At 33.6% G+C, this 23,637-nt stretch overlaps 1 protein-coding gene across 4 annotated transcripts; it reads right to left on the bottom strand.

The window, feature by feature from the left end:
• Positions 1-4,267: 4,267 nt before the first annotated feature.
• Positions 4,268-23,074, bottom strand: ETAA1 (ETAA1 activator of ATR kinase). 4 transcript variants are annotated; one of them, XR_012379795.1, is made up of 7 exons: positions 22,737-23,074; positions 21,407-21,535; positions 21,065-21,141; positions 17,955-18,067; positions 15,667-17,708; positions 9,599-10,915; positions 4,268-7,518 (listed from the first exon to the last, which is right to left on the bottom strand). XR_012379795.1 is itself a non-coding variant. In XM_025868564.2 (6 exons), the coding sequence occupies exons 1-6, from the start codon at positions 22,957-22,959 to the stop codon at positions 10,797-10,799; spliced, it is 2,703 nt and encodes a 900-aa protein (XP_025724349.1). In that variant the 5' UTR covers positions 22,960-23,074; the 3' UTR covers positions 4,268-10,796. The 4 variants fall into 4 exon arrangements, 3 of the variants coding, with proteins under 3 accessions (XP_025724349.1, XP_025724352.1, XP_025724350.1); XM_025868564.2 differs by having other exon boundaries at positions 4,268-10,915; XM_025868565.2 differs by lacking the exons at positions 4,268-7,518; positions 9,599-10,915 and adding an exon at positions 10,922-13,821.
• Between the last annotated feature and the right edge of the window lie 563 nt (positions 23,075-23,637).

Consider the following 23,637-nt stretch of genomic DNA (forward strand, 5'->3'; position numbering starts at 1 on the left):
TCCATAGTACCAGACTGTGAGGGTTTCAGAAATTAATTCTAAAAGAAAAAGATAAACCTAAATTACTTAAATTATTCTAGAGTATTTAGTAAAAAAGACAAATTTCTAAATTCTTTTTATAAGGTGGCCATGTCATTGATAACAATGTATAAAATAGATTTCACACACACAAAGGAAAACTAGTGGTCAACTAAACTTAAAAAAATCCTAAACAAAATATTAGTAAGCAGAATCCATTAGCACATTTCAAGAATTATACAAGAATATGGCTGGAGTGGGGTTGGATTATTTTAGTACTACAAGGATGATTTAAGATTAGGAAACCTAATATTTAATATAAAATTGAAAACAAAAACAAGAGAGAAAACTCACAGGGTCATTTAATTAGGTAATACATTCACTGGCTATAAGAAATACTTCAAATAACGTGATTTAAACAAAATGAAAATTTACTTCTCTTTCCTGGAATAGACTGAGCATAAACAGTTTAGAAATGATATAGTGGCACCCTAGTATTGGGGAGCTTATGGTCTCTACTAAAATTAGAGAATTAATAAATGAAGAAAGGGGGAATAGATACTGGGCAATATCAAACAGTATCTACCATAGTCATCCTCATTAATGATGATAATATACTTTTTTTTTAAAGCAGCAATCCTTGATTTCAAAAAAATAAGGTAAATAATAAGATAAAAATAATAAAAACAATTAGCAAGAAATGTGTCTCATTCTAAAAGCCTGAAATGTAGATATAAAAAATACTAGAAGCATCCTTATTAAAATCAGGAGTAAGGTAGTATACCCACAATGACCACAATTATTCAACAATTTTCTTACAGATATTAGTTATCACAAATAAAAGTACATGAATGAAATAAAAAAAATTTTTTTTAAGATTTTATTTATTTAACAGAGGGAGGAAGAGCAAGCACAAGCAGGGGGAATGGCAGGCAGGGGAGAAGCAGGCTTCCCGCTCAGCAAGGAACCCGATGTGGGGCTTGATCCCAGGACCCTGGGATCATGACCTGAGCTGAAGGCAGCTGCTTAACCGACCGAGCCACCCAGGGGCCCTGAGAAATAAAATTTGTAAAGGATGAGAAGAACTTATCAGTTGTTTTGTTTATCTATCGATGCATAGAACCCACACCTAAAAATTATGGGCTTAAAATAGTAACATTTACTATCTCTCATGATTATGTGGGTTAATTAGGCAGTTCTTTACTCTCTACAGTAATTCAAACTTTATATTTTAAATCACCGAATTAGTAAACAATCTAAAATTCTAATATTAGATAATGTTCAACTATTTGGAGAAACATTTTCAATACTGGGTAAATCTTATCTGTAGGTCTCTGAAAGTTTTGGCTCACATGTTCCCTCTGTCATGATTCTTTAAGGAAGAAAAGTAGGACAATATTTAGTTTGTCCTCTTTTAACTGAATGTTGTATATGTTTCAAATTCAAGATTTCTGTGGTTAAGTTTTTAGACTGACTTTTTCAACTTGGTTCACAAAGTAGTATTGTGACTCATGCATATAGAGTTCCAGATACAGTGAAGAAGCAAAAGCCTGATCAAGAACCCAGCATCAGAGAAATGAAAATGATATAGATGAATAACTAAGGTTGACACGGCAGGAGAAATGTAGGGGTTCTGTATGTGAACCTTCATTGGGAAGTTTCTGCGCACGTTAAAATATTTTCTGGCTGTCACATGACACCATTTGAATTGACTGTTTGCTGTTATTTTAAGCTTAATTCATCAATTTTAGAACCTTTTCCAGACACATAGAATGGTTTCTATATTTTATCCCATAACTTGCTTTAAAGTATTTGATCCTCTTTGATGTGGACTATATCCAACTTGGAAACTAACCTATGAGTTATGTGAGATTTCAGTAATACTTTCCTAAGGTAATCCACACCTTTCATCAGCAGTCTTCTGTCCTCTCTCTATAAAGACTACATCTAACATTTTAAAAAGAGGCAACTGTGTTTGTGACATTATATAGTTGCCTGGTATTATTTCTTGCTGTCTCAGAAAGCAGAGGACAGTAAGTCTAGAATAATGATAAACAACACTTTTTTTGGGGGGGGGGGAAGGGCCAACTCAAGAAAATAAAAATATGTTACATTTTTGTCTGTAAAAATAAGTAACATTTGGAAGCTTCCCCTCTTGTATGTCACATGATTCTGGTATGATTGTCAATTAAGGGGCCACTTCCCTGCCCCAGAAGTTGCGTATAACCAAGCAGGGATGATCAGAGCTCTTGTTCAGTAATCGAGATGGAAACTGGGAGACGGGGGTTACCTATCTCCTTGTATAGGTTGAGAAAAAGCAAGGTAAAAGGAATAAGATTCATTTTTCTCACTATGTGGAGAGCTTGGCCAGAGATAAAGTCAACAGAGAGGGACACACAGGAACAGAAAGAGGGACACAGAGGTAAATGTAGAGTGACAGACTGGCCACAAGACAACTTTTACCTCAAGAATGGATTATAACAAAATAATTTAAACAATGGGGTACACTGTTTAATTTCATTAAGCTATTTTCAACTATTTTGGAAACAAACTTATTTGCAGGATCCAGCTTTAAACCTAAAATATTAAATACCACACATCAACAGTCTTTATACCTCTTTTTATATACCACACTTACTAAAATTACATTTATGCACCTCCTGTTAGCATTACTATTCTTTTTCTTTTTTCTTTTTTTAATGGGGGGGGTGAGAAGAAGGAGAGGGAGAGAGAATCTTAAGCAGGCTCCACGCCCAGCATGGAGCCCATCACAGGGCACTATCTCACAACCCTGAGATCATGACCTGAGCTGGAATCAAGAGTCGGATGCTTAACTGACTGAGCCATGTAGGTGCCCCTAGAATTACCACTCTTATGAAATGGTGTTTGTGCAGTTACTTGCATATTTTAATATATTTTGCCATATTTTACGAAATTGAGTGGAAAACTGAATAATGAATGTGCTAATATTAATTGGTTTAGATAATTTTAAAGTTTGGAAAAACACCTCTTTTTAAGTTGGCTTAAATTTCCAGGACTTCTATTTTCACATATATATAATTTATATATATTTTATACTAATTTATATGTATATAAAGCATGTAACATATATACATATGTATATATATATTACATATATATTACTTAAGTAAAAAATATTCTTGTGATCTGTGTATGTGTGTATTTGTGTGTTAAGCAAATATAGTTTAAAAGCCTAAACTTACATAATCCAAATATTCTTACAAAGATCTTTTGAAAATTATGCTCATTATTCTAATAGGTAATAATTATATGTAGGAAAGTAAACTCCTCTCAAATGTTGAAATACACAATAAAAATATAGTTAACAAGGAACTTCTAAATGCATACCTTTATAATTTGGTTTAAATTAATTATATATAAGTAATAACCTATAAGCTTTTAGTATAAGGTTATATAAAGCTTATAGGTTATGCTACATATACATACGTTATGCTACCTCAAATCATGGCAATAATTTATGTGGTTATTTCTAATATTTCTAACACAAAGCATATATCTGTAATCAGTTTTGTGTGTGTGTGTGAATATACATTTACACAAAAGTTAAATTAGGAAATGATTATTTTAACAAAAAGGATCTTAACTAAAGAATAACCCATGCAATTCCTATAAATGATAGTCATCTATTATGTACTATGTACTGGTTGTAGCGATGAATATAGCCTTAACTGAGTCACTTAACCTCATTTGAGTTTCAATTTCCTCACCTATACAATGTGGATTTCACATTTTTTATGCTAAACAATAGAGTAATAATTAAGATGTGAACACTGTGCCAGGCTGGTTTGAATTCTGGCTCTCCCACTTATTAGCTATGTGGTCTTGAACAAGTTTAACCACTTTATGTTTCCTCATGTTTATGTATTTCCTTATCTACAAAATAAAGCAATATCCTCTTCATAGGAGTATTGAATTAAATGAAATAATGCATATTAAATTCTTAAGTCAGTGCTCAATAAGTGTTAGCAATTAGTTGTTTTTTAAAATGACCCTGAAATGTGAGGTACAAATGAAAGTACTAATTAAGTGAATAATAAACACAATTCCTCTTTGCATATTAGAATTTTGAGGCAGGAACATACTAAGGGTATGCCTAAGAAAACAGAGTAACTCTGTAATGGAAACAGAAACGATAACAAATTAGATATTGTTTCATGTATAGGTGACAATTCACAAAAATAAATCTTGAGACATTCAAAAAAATCAGTTAATATTTTATGTTTATTTTTGCTTCAAAGATACTTGTATTCAAAGTATTCAAATAACTAGTTGAGTACCTCTACCTGGGACTTTTTTTTCTCTACATTTTGTTATAAATGAAACTAAGCTATACTTCAACTCCCTACCCCTCAAAAATATGGTTTGTGGGTTTTTTTGAACCACTAATAACACTTTCAACATCACAAAAAGTATATTGGTAGAACCAAGTAAAAGGTATAATTTATTAACATAAATCTTTAAGTCTGTAAGTGTACTACCACAGATTATAGAAAGATATTGTCAATTGAAATCTAAAGCAGAGGATTAACAGCTTGATGACTTACTTGAAAAGTTCATTAGGAAAAGCCATATCCACAAGTGCTGAGAATGTCTAGAGCCCAGAACTGTGGTTCTCTTTCTAAGTACACCATTACCAAGTTCTGGGAATGCTATTTCAATAGCTTTGGCAATAATTATAATTTAGAGATGTGGGGTTTTAATTCCCAAGAGTTTAAAGCACCATTGTCCCTATGGTTTAAATTTTCCTTTCTGTGTACTGGGATGTAGAGATAATGACTTTGGGAGATAATGTCTCAGCACAGCTGAGACAGCACTAAACCACTAAGAAATCTGAGGTTACTAAATAGTGTCAAGGAGTTTTATCCATCTGTTTCACTCTGTCTTACAGAGAGTACTCCCAGACTAGAAGTTATAAATGGAGTAAGAGGGGTGCCTGGGTGGCTCAGTTGGTTAAGCGTCTGCCTTCAGCTCAGGTCATGATCCTAGGGTCCTGGAATCAAGCCCTGCGTCAGCCTCCCTGCTCAGCAGGGAACCTGCTTCTCCCTCTTCCTCTCCCTCTGCCACTCCCCCTGCTTGTGCTCCCTCTCTCTCAAATAAATAAATAAAAGCTTAAAAAAAAAAAAGTGGAACAGGAGCTCTTCAGCATTTAAACAATGTTTTCTATATTTGCATTTAGAATATACTACTAAATCCTTCATACCAAAGGACATGTTTTCTATTAAACATTTAAAATTTTCATTTATTTAATGTAAGTCCAATTGTATTAAAAACAAAACAAAAAGAAGAAGCCCTATGTAACACCATAAACCAATCACAGCAAAAGAATGGATGAATTTACAAATAATGGGGAGGTGCCTGGGTGGCTCAGTCAGTTAAGCACCCAACTCTTGATCTTGGCTTAGTTCTCAATCTCAGGGTTATGAGTTCAAGCCCCATGTTGGGTTCCATGAGCATAATGGTTTACTGTGGAAAGATCAGGAGATATATAGAGTCAGCCTGAACTGGTCTTAAAACAGGGTATAGCTCAGGATAGAAAAACTAAACCCCTATATCCTTAGCTCTGAACTGGGAATAATGTTCCCTGGGCGGTTGTCACAAATGACATGATTGATCATGCATCATAATCCACATGTTATTTATGTAGTGATTTGTGGACTGAGATAACTATAAAGTTTGTACTTTATGCAAGTATTCACAGTTTAATATACTGTGTTAACAGAAATCTGAACTACGTTGTTAGGAAACTGGTGTTATGTAACTGAAACCCATGCATGCCAAAATGTGCAAGACTAGGACTATCTACTTTCATACTTTTTTTTTCCTACTGGCCTTTATGCTATTGCCATGTTTAACTTTTATGTTATAAACCCCACAACATTGTTATGTTTGTATGAGTAGTCAATTATCTTTTAAAGGATTTAAATAATTTTTAAAACTCATATATTAACCCATGTTGTTTATCATTTCCAGTGCTCATCATTCCCTCATGTAAACCCATATTTTCATTTAATACCATTTTCTGCTTGGAAGACATCCTTTAGTATTTCTTGTAGTGCCAGTGATGAATTCTTTCAGATTTTAAATGTCTGAAAGCAACTTTTTCTCATGTTTGCCTTTGAAAGACATTTTGCCGGGTATAGAATTCTAGATAGGTTTTTTCCTTTCAGTGCTTTAAAGATGTTTCTCCATTGTCTTCTCAGATTGTTTCTGATGAAAATTCTGTTATATTCATCTTTGTCCCTTTGTTCTTTTTTATTGCTTTCATGATTTTATACTGGCTATGATGTGGCTTCATAGTTTTCTTAATATCTCTTGTGCTTGGAGTTCATTGAATTTCTTGGATTTGTGGGTTAGTAGTTTCCATAAGGTCTGAAAATTGTTAGGTCATTATTTCAAATATCCTGTATACTCTCCCCCCACTTCCTCCTTCAGAGACTCTAACCATACATTAGGCTACTTGAAATTGTTCCACAACTCACTGTTCTTCTCCTTAAATTTTTTTTCATTTTGAATAATCCCTATTGATATGTCAAGTTCACTAAATACTAATCTTCTACAATGTGTGAATTGCCATTAATCCTATATGATGTATTTTCACCTCAGACATTTTAGCTTTCATCTCTAAAAGTTTGAGTTTAGTCTTTTTAATATCCCGTTTCTACTTAACTTTTTTGAACACATTTAATAACTGTAGCTATTTTAATATCCTCACATTAGTTTTAACATCTATATCAGATACAGGTTTCAATTGATCCTTCTTAGGTTGTGTTTTTGCTTCTTTGAGTGCCTAGTTATCTTTAATTAGAGGGCAGTCATTGTTAATGTTATCTCATAGGTACTGGGCATTTTTGTTTTTCTGTAAGTATTTTTACACTTTGTTCTAGCATGCAGTTCTGTGGGAATGGTTTGATCCTTTTTGACCTTGCTTTTGTGATTTGTTGGGTGGGCCCAGAGCAGTGCAACCTAGGGCAAATCATTCCCTACTACTCAGGCAAGTAACTACCCAGTGACCTTGGTTGGTAAGAACTGGCATTATTACTAGATGCTTGAGCACTGGACTCTGCTCTCTCTTAATCCCATCGGATGTCTCTTTCTCCAGCCTCCATTTCCTCACATATATGTGCTAATCAGTACTGAGTTTAATTATCAAAAGGGATCATCTGCAGATCTCTGGAGTTCAGTCTTCTCACAGGTACTCTGTCCTGTGAACTCTAGCTACCTTAGTCTCCCTAGTGTCTCAGCTCCATTTTCTCACTCATGATGTCTCCTGGGCTGTTCCTCAATTCTTCCTTGCATCATGGTCTGGAAACTCCCTCAAGGCAGTAAGCTGGGAAAATGGTAGGGCTCCCATTTGTTTGTTTCCTCATTCCCAGGTTGTCTTGAAATCCACTTTTCCAGGCAGTTTATTTGGTTCTTTCAGCAAGAAGTGTACATGCTGTCCTCATTATTTCGTCTTGGCTGGAAATAGAAGTTAGAGCTATCTTTTAAGAAATTACCACTTCTTGAGTTTTTGTGTAATATCAGAAAAGAATACCTGTAATTATCTGAAAACACTATTAAAATACTTTTCCTTTTCCCAACTACAATCTGTGTGAGCTTGGATTTAACAATAACATATTGTAACAAATTAAATGCAGAATACCACTCTTCCATATAGTGTGACTCTAACCAGAAACCCTGATTTTATTACTTGGATCAGAGTTTTACTAGCAGCCTGAGGTATGCCATTTCATCTTAGACTAGGCAATTAAGGTTTCCCTAATAGATTTTAAAACCAGAACACCCAGAAGTTACTAAAATAGTGAGGTAAAATGAAGACATTTTAAATAGCTAACATTTTATGTATTTTTCTACTCTTTTGTTTAGTGGTTGAATGAAAAAGATCTCTATGTGGATTCATGTAATCAGTACACACCCACCTGCTCATGTACATATAAAGTATAGGAGTCATCTATAACAGCAACTGGGACTGTAAAAAAAATTCTCCTGAGCAATACAGTTAAGCTACAGAATTCTAGTGAGTTTTTTGGGCACACTTGCCTGAACTGTAACAATTCTTTCCTGTACATATAATTTCCACAGACAAGTGATTTTTATGAATAGTTTCCAAGAATGACAGTATACTCAATAGTTAAGATCACAGTATTTGAAATTAGACTGCTTGGGTTCAAACTTGAGCTCCAACTACTTTCTAATTGTGTGACCTTGAGAGTATCACTTAATATGCTTACTTCAGCTTTTTTTGTAAAATGGCGGTAAAAGTGTTATTTACATAGTTGTTTTGAGAAGCAAATTAGTTACGGTAATTTCTTAAAATCATGCATGGTAAATAAAACATTTATCAACTTATAGAACAGCGATTACCGTTTCTTTTCAACCCTCTTGGCTATTCGCCAATGAACACAATCTGAAATCTATCCCTAGATACACATAAAGTCTAAAGAAGGCACAACAACACAGGTTTGTTGTTTTGTTTTTGAGTCCCACAAGTGATTCTGATCATCACATTCCAGCAAGAACTGAAGATCATGGTTAGACTTTAGATAAATTGTCACTTAGACTAATCAGTATTAGGCTAAATTTTAATTGTTCCTAGAAACATTTTCTAATACTGAATAGCTCAGGGAATCAAAGTCAAATTGCTTTAAGTAGGGGAAGGCAGAACTCTGCCATCAGAATATATCTAAATTCATAAAATATTTAATAAGAAACCACTGAATATCAGTATTGGGTAGACAGAGATGAGTAAGGTGCCTCGATTCTCAGGAATGTAAAAGTTAGTGATATAAGCACTATTTCCCAAGGTGTGGTACATGCCTACATACAACTGACTGTGTAATAAGCAACCCAAGTTTTCCTGGGATCAGGGTTGCCTGGCTGCAGCAAGAAAGAGTAGTGATGGGGTGCCTGGCTCATTCGTTAAGCATCTGCCTTCGGCTCAGGTCATGGTCCCAGGGTCCTGGGATTCGAGCCCCACATCGGGCTCCCTGCTCGGCGGGAAGCCTGCTTCTCCCTCTCCCACTCCCCCTGCTTGTGTTCCCTCTCTCGCTGTGTCTCTGTCAAATAATTAAAATCTTAAAAAAAAAAAGAGAGAGAGAGAGAGAGAAAGAGTAGTGATAGATGGGCTCTATTCTGCAGTGGACTTTCCTGCAATCATGGCATTAGTTTTTCCACAGCCAGCCTGAGATGCATAAACAGTAGCCGAGCTTGAGCTGGAATAGAGCTGTCAGGCCTGCCAATTATTCCTCCTCTGTGTAGAAACACATTTCCTAAAGATTGGAAAAAGCCAACCTAGAGAAACTATATAGCCCTCTGTGTGTTCACTGAAGGGCCACTAACCCCTACTGTTTCCGATAATACCTAAAGGAAGAAGAAAGTGTTACACTGTTACTCTACTGTATAAATGAAAATATAATTGTCAGAGTGATATATCTCTATATAGTCACACCTTAAAATGCATTTAATTGTTTTGATATTATCATAGCTCTAAGACACCTGAGTAGTGGTGAATGCACTAATAGGTGTTTCGCATCTATACCTTTCATGAAGTCTCCCAAAGCCATTTAGGACAAATAAAGCATCCTTACTGCCCTTATGACCTCTGCTTAGATTTTCTGGCTTAGTGAATTCTAAACAGACAAAAAGAAAAAACAGAGTAATAGAGATGAACAAATTAGTAAAGTCAGAAAACTAATTAAGGGAAAATTAAATAGTTATAGGAAAACTAAAAAGAAATTCTCATTTTTATATTCTGGAATGAATTCTTTAATACATGAAACAATGAGCATTATTATTAAACAGTCCTTAATGTACTTTGAGTTACTATTTTTTTTTGGTTTTATACTATGAAATAATTAATGCTCCTACAAACAAGTTATTTTATATACTACTTAATACTCAGAAGAAAATGGTACAATTGTCTAGGTGTTCATTAGAATGAAAGCAATCATTCTAATTGCAGCACAGCTTTAACCTGCCTTGTGACTTTCAGAATAACAGTATTCATTTCTCACCTATACAATAAAGAAGTTGGACCAGATGATATCTAAAGGTTCTGACAGTTCTAAATGTTAATACTACTATATTATTTATATAGCCAGTCTACTTTCTTTTTTCTAAACTTCTTAAATCAGCATTTTCCCTAAAAAAAGTGGAAAATTTCCAAAATACATGTTTTAGAAAACTAAAATTAAAATCTATTTCAGATTAGGAATTAAAAATAGTAATTTACTGACAAATAAATTGAAGTCATTTCCCACCAACCATGTTCCTAAAAATATGAAAGTATTTTTAAGATTCAGAAATGTATAAAAAACTTAGAAACAGTTACTGAAGGTAAAACTATAAAAAAAAATCTTACTTAGTGAGTTGAAGCTTTGTATTAGGGAGTTATCACGATAAAAAAATTAGTAGATTACCTATTTTTGGATGATCCACAATATTTAAAAATATAATTACTTTACTCTGTATAATTCTACAACATAATCGCTAACTCTCCTGAATTTCCAAAACTTTTATGCAATTATTTTCACATACCTCTCCAAGGAAAGGTTTCAATGAATTGCAAACATTGATTTATTAAATAAAATATAAGTCCATAAAAAAAAGAAGTCCATGCTTTATAAGTCAGCATTAAATTTCTCACAGAGAAATCAAGAAAAAATATTTCCTATCACAGATAGCTATTAACTGTCTTTGTTATGTCTTCCAACTAATATTTCATAAAAGAAATCAAGTTAAGTGGGAGCTGCCTTTACAGATGATGCCTGTGCTTTGGCCATTCTTCGAACCAGTGCTGCTTGTCTTTTTCTTTGAATTTCTTCAGGAGAATACTTTTTATTTTTCTCTTCTTCCTCTAAAAATTAAACAAAATATAGATATTACTTTTATAGACTGTAAAGTCATCCTGAATATGAGTTTTCGTTTTTACTTTTTTATTATCCAGACTTGCCATATTGGTATAACTATTTCACACTAAACTATTATATATGATATTCCACTTACAGATATAGTGCTCTAGCCAAAAGAAAATCAAACAGTGATCCATCTGTCCTTATTTTATACACCTTTTCAAAATGTCATAAAGTTCATTTGATTAAACTGTATATTTTAACTTCCTAGCACATAATTCTTGGAATAAGGACATCTAATTTATATAATTCACAAATGAATATTTTTTAAAAACTGGGATTTTAAATGTTATATAAACTTTAGTAGAAAAGTAGTCAAAATATAATGAATTAAATACAAATACCTCAAATAGTGTATTTTTACTGATAAGCTATATTAATATTCACACTAACTTTTTTCCTCTATAGAGCTCCAAGATTTTCATTTTAGCCATTGAGGAAAAATGTTTTAGTGATCTAGTGAAATCTATCATGACAATAAGCATATAATTCACTGTCAAATATTTTTATTTGGAGAATACATTTTATATAAGCATTAGAAAATTATTTCAAAAAGGAGAATATCTGAATAAAATCTTCAATTTGAATGTCTTTTTAAGTATACAGAAATGTGAAGCATTCTGACATATTCCTATGCAGCATATTTTAGTGTATACCTCAGGGATAATATACTATAAACAATGTGTTTTAAATTAATGAAAATAAGTTAAGTTTGATTTTAATATACATCCAATTATATCTATTAGAACTAAATACTAAGTTCTAATAAAATGAATTTAATTCCACAGTTTAGCCACTTCAAGCTAAAATATTATCTACATAATGCTAGTAAGAATCAAACTTTAAAATTAGCAAACGTATTTTCTCATTTAAAGGATGTTTTAAAATTAAGACCATCACCTTAAATCATATTTACATGACCTTCTATTGGTAAAACTGTTTATGTTGTAAAATCTGCCTCTCACAGAGTAAGAATCTGTAGTACTGTTGGCAGAGAAATATTATTTATACTACCATCTAGACAAAGGTTCAGGTTTTGTTATAAGACATTCCCCTTGTTAACTAAGGGAGATTATTTGTCCAAAATAAATTATCTGTCTCCCCTTCTTTCTTGGTATAATTGGAAATGGAAGACGGTGTTCAAGGTAAGAGGTAAATATTTTAGATAAACTCCCAGATTACTCTGATGTCTTATTTATTTCCTAAACTAATTATCTCACAGATTTGTAGCTATTTTTCCTTACACAAAGATGCTACAAAATACTTTATAATTAGCTTGACTAATATTTTAGTCTCAAAGCTGAGAAACAAAAACTCAGAACACACACACAACTGAATTGATCATAAGTTTGGAAGGAAAACAGGTTAATAATCCATGGCAGCAGAAAAGCTCTCTAAAACTGGTTTTACAACTGGCTTGGTGATCATTCTTGGAAAATAATTTCAAATGATGTAAATAAAGTCACACATGAAATTCTGATTTAGAGCATCAGTTCTCATCAGTTCTTCCTTTAACTCAATCTTCAATAAAAATACATGGTAAAGTCTCAAACTATTACAAGGTACAAAGCAAGAGTGGCTCTTCTTAATCTTTAGCCTAGAGCAGAGGTCAGCAAAAAAGAAAAAAAAAAGATCTGTAAAGGGCCAGAAAGTAAACATATTAACCTTTGAAGTTCATATGGTCTTTTGTTGCAACTGTTCAACTCTGTTACTGTAGCATGAAAACAGCCAGCCATGGACAATACAAATGATGTGACTATGTTCAAATAAAACTTTGTTTAGGGACAATGAAATCTGAATTCTATATAAGTTTCAAAGGTCATGAAATGTTACTCTTCTCCTGATTTTTTCAACTATTTAAGATGTGAAAACCATCTTAGCATGCTGGCTGTACAAAAACTGGCTATGGGCTGGATTTGGATAGGCCATGGTTTGCCAAACCCTGCCTTACAACAATGAGGCAGTTAAATGGGTTTTGTTTCAGAGACATTCTCTGGAGAGCAGCTTGCTACATAACAAAGTAAAAGAAAGTAGAAACAACAGGCAATATCAAGAAGATTAATATTAATTAGAAGATTAGTACTATCAGTAAACTTAAAAAAACTGATAAGATAAACTGAAAGAGCTAATAAAAAATAAAAATGCAGACAGGATAGTAGTTTTGGGAAAAGTCAAATATTGCAGAAATGTAGTCATTTTTAATATAGTTATAACTATATGTAACTAAATTCATGTTGAGAGTATGGTCCAATTAATTACACTTATTTAAATATAAATTTAAATATTTTAAATTATTACAGATTGACCACAGTTTTTAAAGTTTCAAAATATCAAGGCTATAATAATGTAGGGAAATATTCATTGTCAATGTTGATAAGAATAAATTGATGTAACTTTTGGGGAAGATTTGGTGATATCCATCAAATTCAAAACATTCTCTTACATCAATTTTTCAATAATTAACAGATACAATCACAGGAGCATGGAGAAATTTATGTAGAAGTATATTCACTGGAGGATTGTTTGTAATGCAAAAAATGCAACCAAACTGGACTTTCCATCAATAGAGAAACAGTTAAATAAACCATGGTACATCCATATAATAACATACTATGTAGTTATTAGAAGGCCTGAAGCAAAACTATATGAGTAACAGGAAAAGATAGCTATATTAAATGAAGGCAAAACCAAGTTGTCAAAGGGTAGGTACAGAGTACATAATTCCATCTGATTAAATAAATTTGTAGGTATACACACGTATACATACAAACATGCATGCACGCTTTTATATGCACAGAAAATACTGCATGATGTATTCCAAACTGTTAACTGTGGTTTCCCTGAGGAATGGCTGTGAGAAAAGAGAAATAGAGAATTTTTCACTTCAAAATATTCTGTTTTCTTTTTTTTTAAATAACCAGCATATTACTGTTACAAGTTAAAAAAAAAAAAGGGTGGGATCACTTAAATAGGAAAGTTGTAGCAATAATGCCAACAAAATCATCATCTAGAGTCTAAACAGAAAACAATGATCTAATGCTAAAAGAAGCTAAAGACTCCCTCACCTTATTAGCATTAATCTACATAATAGATAAGAATCCTAATGTTAGCCCCAAGTGAGGAAGACTGATTAAGAAAATCAATAATTACAAGCTAGCATAGTAAATGCTATAACAGAAGTTAACACTGGGTATTGGAGAAACCCAGAGAAAGTGAAGCTAAATTATCTGGGTGGACAGAAACATATTGTGTTTTAAAGGACAAATGGAAAATGGCCAGGCAGATCTGGTATATGCAATGTGGGGGCACTGTGTTTCTGGTGAAGGAAACAGCATCTGTAAAAACATGAGGCTGTGAGAAAGAACTGGGCATTAAGATGTACAAGTAGTTATGCCAGACACAGTCCCTTTTAAAAAAAAACATTACAATATCAGTGAGTAACAGATTTTTCACATTGTATTGCATGATACTCATTCAAATAGTTAACTAAACATCTTCTAAGTGGCAGATACTGTGGTACGCCTAGGTATTCACAGATGGGACAGACAATAATCAATACTTGCTTGCAAACTGTGATAAAAGAAACTGAAGGAATACGAGAGATGATGGAAAATAACAAAGAAAAGACCTATTTATAGGTTGTTCAAGGAAGGTCTCTATGATGAAGTCATACTTAAAATGAGACCTAAGGATAAAAAAGCACCAACCAAAAGACGGGAATGGGGGTGTCAAATGCTGGGAAGTAGTAGTTTCAGTTAGGAATAGCACAGTCAGATCTCCTGAACTAGGAAAGAAACTATTGTTTGAGGAACCGAAAAGATAGCTAGTGTAGTTGAAGCTTAGTAGGTGAGATAAAAAAGCAGACAGACAGGCTAAGGAGTGATCATCCAGGGCCGTATAAATCAGCGTAGAGTTGGAATTTTATTTGAAAAATGATGGGCCATCATTGAAGGCTTGGTTAAGCACAGGAATGCCATGTTTGCCTGTTTGTTTTTTAAAAGATTATCCTACTGTTTGGAGACTAGAATTGAAAAGGGACAGATAAAAGAACTACAATCTAGTCAATGTTGGCTTGGATAAGGGTGGTAGCAATTAAGAGTGAGAAAAATGGACCGTTTTGAGATGTATTTTTTTTTCTGAGGTAGAAACAACGGCACTTGATAGAATTGTGGGAGAGGAATCAGAAGAATCAAAGATGACAGGTTGTACTTAGTAAATTACAGTTCTAACCATCACAACTAACAGAGTTTTATATCAGATATTATAGTAGCAAATGTGTTTAATTAGAATGCTCTGAATTTTCAATATCGTTCACCTCAATGTTCTGCTAAACATAGGAATAAGATTATTCAAGTTTTAAAACAATGAGATATTTAGTAAACACAATCTCACAGCAATATATCTACCTAAAGTACAATTTTCTAGGAAACAATTCAGAAAGCATTCAACAAATATTTATTGAGTACCTACCATATGCTAGTCACTGTATTAAAAACTAAGAATCTAATGCAGTCTTCTGAAAACATAAATCACCCACCCTTTATATATTAGAGCATAATTATTTTTAAGAGTCACTTTAAGAATTCTAGTTAAATATCATGATTTTTTAAATTGTTACACAAATTCAATATAACAAATAACTAGTTTAGCTACTTTCCCAGGTGATAATTTTCAAAGAAAACTATTTTATACATACCTTTTGAAGGTTGTTCCATAGATTCAGAACGTTTCACCAAAGATTGCTGTTGAACAGTCTTCCCACAAAATGGGTTGACAGTTTTATTTTTCTCCAAACCCTGTGTAATTTTGGTATCAGAAATACTTGCTGGTATACAATTTTGATTGAACTGGGAAAGAATCTGAGAATTTTTCATCTTTGTAAATGTATACTTAGGAAATCTAACTGGTCTGTTAAGGTCACTCTTAGCTCCATCTGTTATGTTCCTATGGGATAGATGCTGAGTACTTAATTTCTTCTTATAAATAGCAGTTTCTGTATTCCTATGATCTGAACTCACATTCAAACTTGAAGTTCCTGTAAGAACCGATTCAGTACTATTCACTTGTATTGGAACATCAGTATTATTCCAGGAATAATGTAGATTATTGATCTGACAATTTGAGTTCTTAGAGTATATTGTTAAATTAGTCGTAGCACCTAAAAAGCTTGGAGAATTTCCACAAATTTCTTTTTCCATCTTCACTGGTTTATTTAATTGTGAGCTATTTGTGAAAGATGTATACCCTGAAATGCTGCTCAGATTCAAATGCTTCGATTGCACCAACCGACTTTCTTTAGATGTAGTAAACATGTTTTTGGCTCCATGTTTGGAACTATTATTGATCTCAAGTTTACCTTCTGATATCTTACTGTCCTTTCTAATGTCTTGTTGCTGAGTTAGTCTTTCAATATCATCACATGCTTGGTATAATAAATCATCATCTACATCATCTGCTTCCCAGGTATTCTCTAATTGATGACATGCTTTAACAACTTCATTGGCAAATGATGGATCATTCCAGTCATCAAAGAAAGAACCTAACTTTGATGTATTAGTCTGATTTGGATTATAAACACTGGTTTTATTGCCCAAAGTTGCAGAGCCAAAATGATCTATATTAGCAGGTGCTTTAAAAGACTGATTATAAATGAACTTATTTTTTTGTTCATTAGAATATCCTGTGTTCAAAGTTGACTTTTCAGAAATATTTACATTAGAAGTAAATTTAGTGTGCATATCTTCTTTTACTTTTGTCAGATTAGACGCAACTGTACAGTCTTGAATTTTGTCTTTAACAACAGTTTTACTGAAAGATTTCTCAAATTTCATTTTATTTCCAGTGGATGGTAATTTGCTTGGTTTATCATTTGGATTTAGTGAAAACCCGTATTTTCCAGAATCTATTAATTCCTTGTTATATGTCTTTGAAGGGAGATCCTGTAAAATTTTTGAATCCCTTACCCTGGTATCTAGACTTGTATTCATTCTTGACTTATTTTTATCATTTTTATTGTTAAAATTATAAATTTCCTTTTGATCAGCAATCTGGGCTGTTCTAGGAGCAGGGAAAAGTTCACACATTTTGACATTTTGCATAACAAAAGGTTCATTACTTAGTAAGTTTTCCCAATCATCCTCAAAATCACTGGTAGTAAATGCATCAAGGTGTTTATGAAAAGCTTCTGGCTTCTCAGTATAAGAAGTCACACATGATTTTGTCATTCCAGGAGTGTCCACTTGACAAAAAAGTGATCCTGGGGTTTTATCTGGCAGTTTTTCAGGGACCAGAATTTCATTCATAATGATTTTCTCCTCTTTTAAAGCGCTTTTCTTTCCAAAGGTGGTATTACTTGTGTTCAAAAAAACATCTGGCAAATCTTGGCTGAACTGTCCGCTACATTTCTGAGTAGAGCCATCAAAAATGGCATTAAAGGCTGCTTCAGCATTTTGGTCAAATGGCTTCTGACTGCTATTTTGATCATTTACCACACACATTTTGGTGTTTTCTTTCATTGGCTTCTTTATTATAGAATTATCTATTTCAGGAACTATATCATGTAATAACTGCATTTGTACATTATCTTTATAATTGCTTAAAGTCTCTGCTTCTGCAGTTGTCTGCATAAAATCATGATTTCTTTTGTTTTGCTCTTGAATCACATCTAACTCTTCCATATTTTTATCAAATTGCTTAGCCAATTTCATAAGTTCTTCCTCTCGATTTTGTGTTTTTAACCTATTGAAAAAATTTTAGAAATTATAACTAAGAAAACTTCTAAGTTATTATAAATATTCAATTGTTATTAAGCATATTTTTAATATATTAAAACTCAAAATTTTAACACAATTAAGTCTAAAATTTTACATGTCAAAACTAAAAAATATAATTTATAGCCATTTTGATATATTTACAAAACCAAAACAGAATATTACAAATATTTACTCCACTGAATCTCAGGAAAATTGTAAAGTTTGAACTTACTTTGTGCAGCTTATTTTTGCTCTTGATTTTCCTTTTGCTACACTAGGAGTACAAGGAATAGCAGTGGCACCAATCCACATGCCAAGCATGGAGTTTGTTGTTGGTTTTTCATCCTTTGGCAGAAGGGGAGAAAAAAGAAATTTACATAACAAAAAAAAGAAAAGAAAAAACTTTAACTACACTGAATTATTTTCCTAAAGCAAAAAATTCTAGTAGGGTGATAGTTACTAAACAAATTCCAGAATAATGAGAAGTTGGAGGATGGCAATAACAAGCTATAAGAAGTGATCCTTTTACGTTTCAGGAAGTGAAAACATTCAGAATTGGTAATTTCTTATTTTCTAAAAAATTAAGTTTTAAGAATTTAATTAACAAATGCATATTCAACAGTAAAAGCACAGTTTTTTTCTTCCCCAAGAGAAAACTGACTGACTTATTAAGAATAGAGAGAGATACATATGGAATTCTTTCTATATCACCTGATTCTCCAAATTTTCCCTATCCCCATTATAATCTTTATCTAAAGTTGGACAATCCATGTTGACCTGAACTGGGAACCCTTAAAATTAAACTCAGGACTGAGTCAAGTGCAAGGTTAGAACTGATGCTAAGATTAAGGCAGGGATAAGAACAAAAATAAGTAGAGAAAGCAGAAAAAGAAGTTTAACCACTGTTAAGGAAAAGAAAGGGCCATTTTAATCCTGGATGTTTTTGCTACTCTCTTCAGTCAGCTGATCATGCAAAAAAATTAGAAAATGAGTTTATTCATTAGTTACAAACGAACAAATCAAATGGTTTAACCATTTTCCACTCTATTTTTGTACTTAGAATATAATACTTAGAATGAACATAAATAACAATCACACAAGCTAAAAATAATCTTATCACTAGGTTATAGGATACTTGAAAGCATGGACTGATCTTATGATCAGCACCCAGAAAAATGCTAGGCATGAAGAAGCTATCAGTTTATATTTACTAGGTTTAGATGAAAATATCTCTACAACTTGATACTTTAAAATCCTCATTCAGCAAGCAGTTTTCTTAGATGTCCAGTTGAACCTAGATTTTAGCTTCACAAAATACTCCAGTAATCAATAATTTTATGTTCAGACTCGATATATATTTTCACTTTTGTTTCAACAACCACCTTGAATTTAGGGAAAATATTCTTAATGATTTAACTATGGACCCTTTGTCCATTTATCAAGTATTTTTAAATTCATTCAATTTTTAGAGAATAAAGGTATGACAACTTTATATGTCCAATTTTATATATACAAGGGCCCTATGTATGTTTTTATACTATTTGTGTTAAATTTTAAAAATGTCTTCAATAATTGCATAATTTATTGATTTCCAACTACAATCCAGGTGTTATATAAAGAATCTGAACACATTACTTCATTTAGTCCTAAAGAGTATTCTGTGTAGAGTTGTATAAAAATGATGAAAAAATACACATCCTCAAATGAATAACACTATATGAAAAGTATCCCTCAAAAAAGTGAAACGATTGTCCAGGGAAAATGGAAGTGAATATTTGGCGCGGGGGGGGGGGAGAATTGCCATCTTTGAAAATATCAAGGTGACTTAAATAACTACTTGAGGAGGTAACTCACCTAAAAATAAAAAGCATGAACATGTCATTCTGAGAACATGACAATCTTACACTACCAAAGATTTACATGCTTTAAAAGTGCTTAGTTGAAAAGAGTAACATTTAAAAGCAACCAATTTCACTGTATTTTTTCTTATATACAAGTTACCACTTGTATATTGTTGCTATTTCTTTATGTGAGCTATTATTTCCAGCCCACTTAGGTAAAGGGTCCAGTAATTTACTCAACTATCTTTTTATCACTATTTAAGCTGGCCAGTCCAAACACATTTTATTATGCTTCTTTCATGTGAAACCCACAATTAATGAAGATCTATTGTTAACTTATGAAGTAAATAGTATTATGGCATAAAAGCTATTTAACTAATGAACCGAATGTAAAATAAATTTCTATGACACACCAAACATGGAATGTAAAGCTAGTAGCAACAGAGTTGTTTTGACTGTGCTGATTGTAATTTTGGATATTTTATAGCCACTAAGAAAAACTTTATTTCCTGTCTCCTCCACTTGGATGATGGTAATTCCTTGTAACCAGTTTGGAACAATGCCATCTATTGTTTATGGTGAACATATAGTCACTATCCAACGGTATATCAAGGAAAAATCCCATACTTCCTACAGAAAGGACACTGAGCAAAAATTAGATGTTTTCTGAATTTAAATGTTAAATAAAAAGAGAGAGGACAGTAAAGAGGTTCAGAATACAGGCTGCCTTAAACTTGTATTTCTATTCCATTCAAGCAGTACAGGAACTGAAATAGAGAAACTTTTGAAGATGGTTCTATGACAGCAAATAATTTAATTATCATAATGAACTTTAAAATAACCTTACATTTATAGTGCTTATGTTTACAAAGAATTTTTATCTAATTTAATCCTCATAATAGTCCAATGGAGATAGCAAGACAAGTAATGCTAGTTTATGGCTGAATGAACTAAAGTTCTGAGAGCTTAAGTGACTTGCTTATGGTCACCCCATATAGGAGGTAGACTGAGAACTAACTTCAAATTCAGTGTTCTTTCCACTTTGATGAGTATTTCTAAATGATCGTATTAGTCCACAAGTATTAAGAAGAGCAGTTTCAATGGGGAAAAACTGTGCTATTGACAGTAAACAAATACCAATCACAAAAAACTTTAAAAAGTTTAAATTTTTATTGTCTGATTCTATCATTTTAGTAACTTTAAAACTAATGCCATATATTGTTAAACAACATTAAACACAAAATAAACACAAAGCTCTAGTCAAAATTCATTACTCTAAAAAATTAAAATATAAGATATATGCTTAGGAAAATATATATTGCCAATTATACATTATGTTCCTTTTTTCAAAACATACATTTCAGTAGTACAAAAGGTAAAAGTAACCTTTGGTGCTCTATTTTCAGAAAAGAGAATTGTAAAAGACAACATTTTTCATACATGGGCCTAGTGGCATAGTTTTCATAGTTCTAAAATAAATTATAAAACTAGCGATATTTACCTGAGGAGCAATACGATTAACAATATGTGAGATTTCATCACTATCTGTGGTGTAAATCTGTTTTTTTCTTCCTTTACCTAAAGAACAAAGACATTCCTATAAATGGTAAACAAAAAACTTAATTTTTAAAAATAGGAGTCACTTTGTAGAAAACAATATTAATTAGCATGGCTTAGATCACTATGCACTGACATCACATGCGTACCATACCAATCACATAAGATTTCTCAAAAAACATCTGTTGTATAAAAGTTGTTATTACCCTACTGAAATTCTATAGTTAAATCCTAATCATTTGCCAAATATTTACCCAGATAAAAATATTAATTAATAATAAATTACCTAACTGTTTTGTCATTGGAGAATTTTGATCCCAAAAGATATCATTTTGTCCATCTGGATCATTAGGAGAACTGAAGGTAGATGACAATAAATCCATTTTCAGCACTCTCTTTGGTGTTTCATATCTTTCTACATAAAATAAGATTAAAAAACAATTGTTGCATTGTAAAGCATAACTTTACTTCCTAATACCCCAATGTCACATATGCTTTAGATTACTTTTTATAGTCCAATTATAAAATTTTCTCCCAGAGATGATATTACTTTAATAACTGAAATGTTTCACATAAAAATCCTTGTAATACTTCACAAATTTGACACTGTAAATAGCAAGTATTTTAAGATAACTCAGTAGCTCTATGAATGTATACTACTGTATAATCTAGTCACTCCATTCATTACCACTGGAACTTGGAGGCTTTGGGAACCGCCTGTAATTTATAGATACATTTCGAAAATCAAAAAGCTCCCAGCAGAAACTTCAGGAAAAGTCTGTTTAGCTCCCTTTCATTAACTCTATCCAACTTACACTAATTACTTCAAAAAGCTTTAGCGACCCATTTCCTGTGAAGTTTTGTCCACTATCAATTTTAAATTTCTTACAGACATTTGTTTTTGTTCATTCCAGAATTGCCTTATGGGAGTAAACTAAAGACAAGGTAACAAAAGTCGTATTTTAAGAGCACACTTTAAGAAAGAGCTTTTGTGTGAATTTCAGTTCCTACCAGGATTTACTGGAAATCTTTAAAAAAAATAGAACACCAAAAACTGACCAGAATGAAATATTCAGGGGTCCTTAGTTTCCTACTTTGAGGGACATCATACACAGGAACTTCCGGTTTATTCATAATGGAGTGAGACATCACCCAGACTCTTAAGGATGATAGAGATAGCGATAGCTGTTTATATGATCCCTTCACTAAAGCAAGTCAGGGCAAAAAGTTTGGGGGGGGGGGCGGGGAACAATTCCCATGGAAATAAAGTGAAGGCAACAGGTTATCAGTTTTCCCTGCTCTGCCACTGCGGAAGACTGGAGGAGCAGTCTAGAAATAGCCGCCCTCCTTCCCTCAAACAGGTAAATCACAGGGCCTATCCCAATAGCAGGGGCAACAAGTGGGTGGTCAAACAGAGCGTGGCAGAGCTCAAATTCGGAGACTAAAACCATGGGGGTAGTGGCGTCGTGTTCCTTTCGGACTCACGAGGGAAGAAGCCCAGAGAAAGAAAACACTAAAACTCCACCCCCCACCCGCACCCTAGGATCGCCCATTGCAAGCGGGGCTGTGGGGCTGCAGCGCTTAAGCCCGGAAAGGCCGCGTTGCCGACGTCTCACCCTCGGGGTTACTTTTACTGCACGAAGCGGCTGCTGGAGGCTGCTCTTGTTGCGACACGGGCCGGGGAGACGTCTCTCCGGCCCTGCGGGGCCCTGAACCGCGGGCCGACCTCAGCCGCCTCTTCCCTGGCTCGACCATCGAGCTGCATTCCTCAGCCGCCACCGCTTTGCGCGGCGTGTTCTTCAGGCCAGGGCTGTCCCCATGTTTCCTTCGCCGACTCATTGCCTACAGCCCCCCTCCGCCAGCCCCTTCTCCTTTCACATTTTGCAACGGGAGTAGTAAGGCAACGAAACTACAAGCGGGACTCGGGGCCAACCGCCGCCGCCATTTTGGCCGGTAGGACGCTCGAACGAGGCAGCCGCTTATTGGCTGCGTCTGGACAAGGGGCGGAGCGGTCAGGGTGCGAGTGGCGCGCGCTTCCGCAGCCCGCCTCCAAGCTCGCTAGGCTCGGCTCAGACTCATCCGGATTGGAAGTGATGTGAGGAGTAGTGAGCTGGTCAGAGTAGTTGAGTGAGAGTATGGGAGGTGGAAAGAAGATTGAATCCACTGGCATCTTTTTACAGAATTTACAGCTGGAGTTACACATTACTCAGATTTAGATAATTGTGGGTTTTAGTATTTTAAAGAAGAAATAAAAGGTATAGATTAGGAAGGAAAATTTTAGCTATTTTTTCATAGGTGATGTGTGCATAGAATAATCCAAAAAGTGTAGAAGTTATTAAATATATAAATTAATTTAGCGGAGTTGCAGATACGAAGTAAATATTCAAAGACCAATTATGTTTGAATATATTAGGAACAAACAACATTGACTTTTAAAGAAATATGATTTCTGGGGCAACTGACTTCAGCTCAGGTCATGACCCAGGAGTTCCCAAATCGAGTCCTATATTGGGCTCC

This window comes from Callorhinus ursinus, unplaced genomic scaffold (genome assembly GCF_003265705.2).
Source record: "Callorhinus ursinus isolate GAN/ISIS: 27379988/994484 unplaced genomic scaffold, GSC_fseal_2.0 scaffold10, whole genome shotgun sequence".
In the NCBI taxonomy this organism is placed as follows: Eukaryota; Metazoa; Chordata; class Mammalia; order Carnivora; family Otariidae; genus Callorhinus; species Callorhinus ursinus.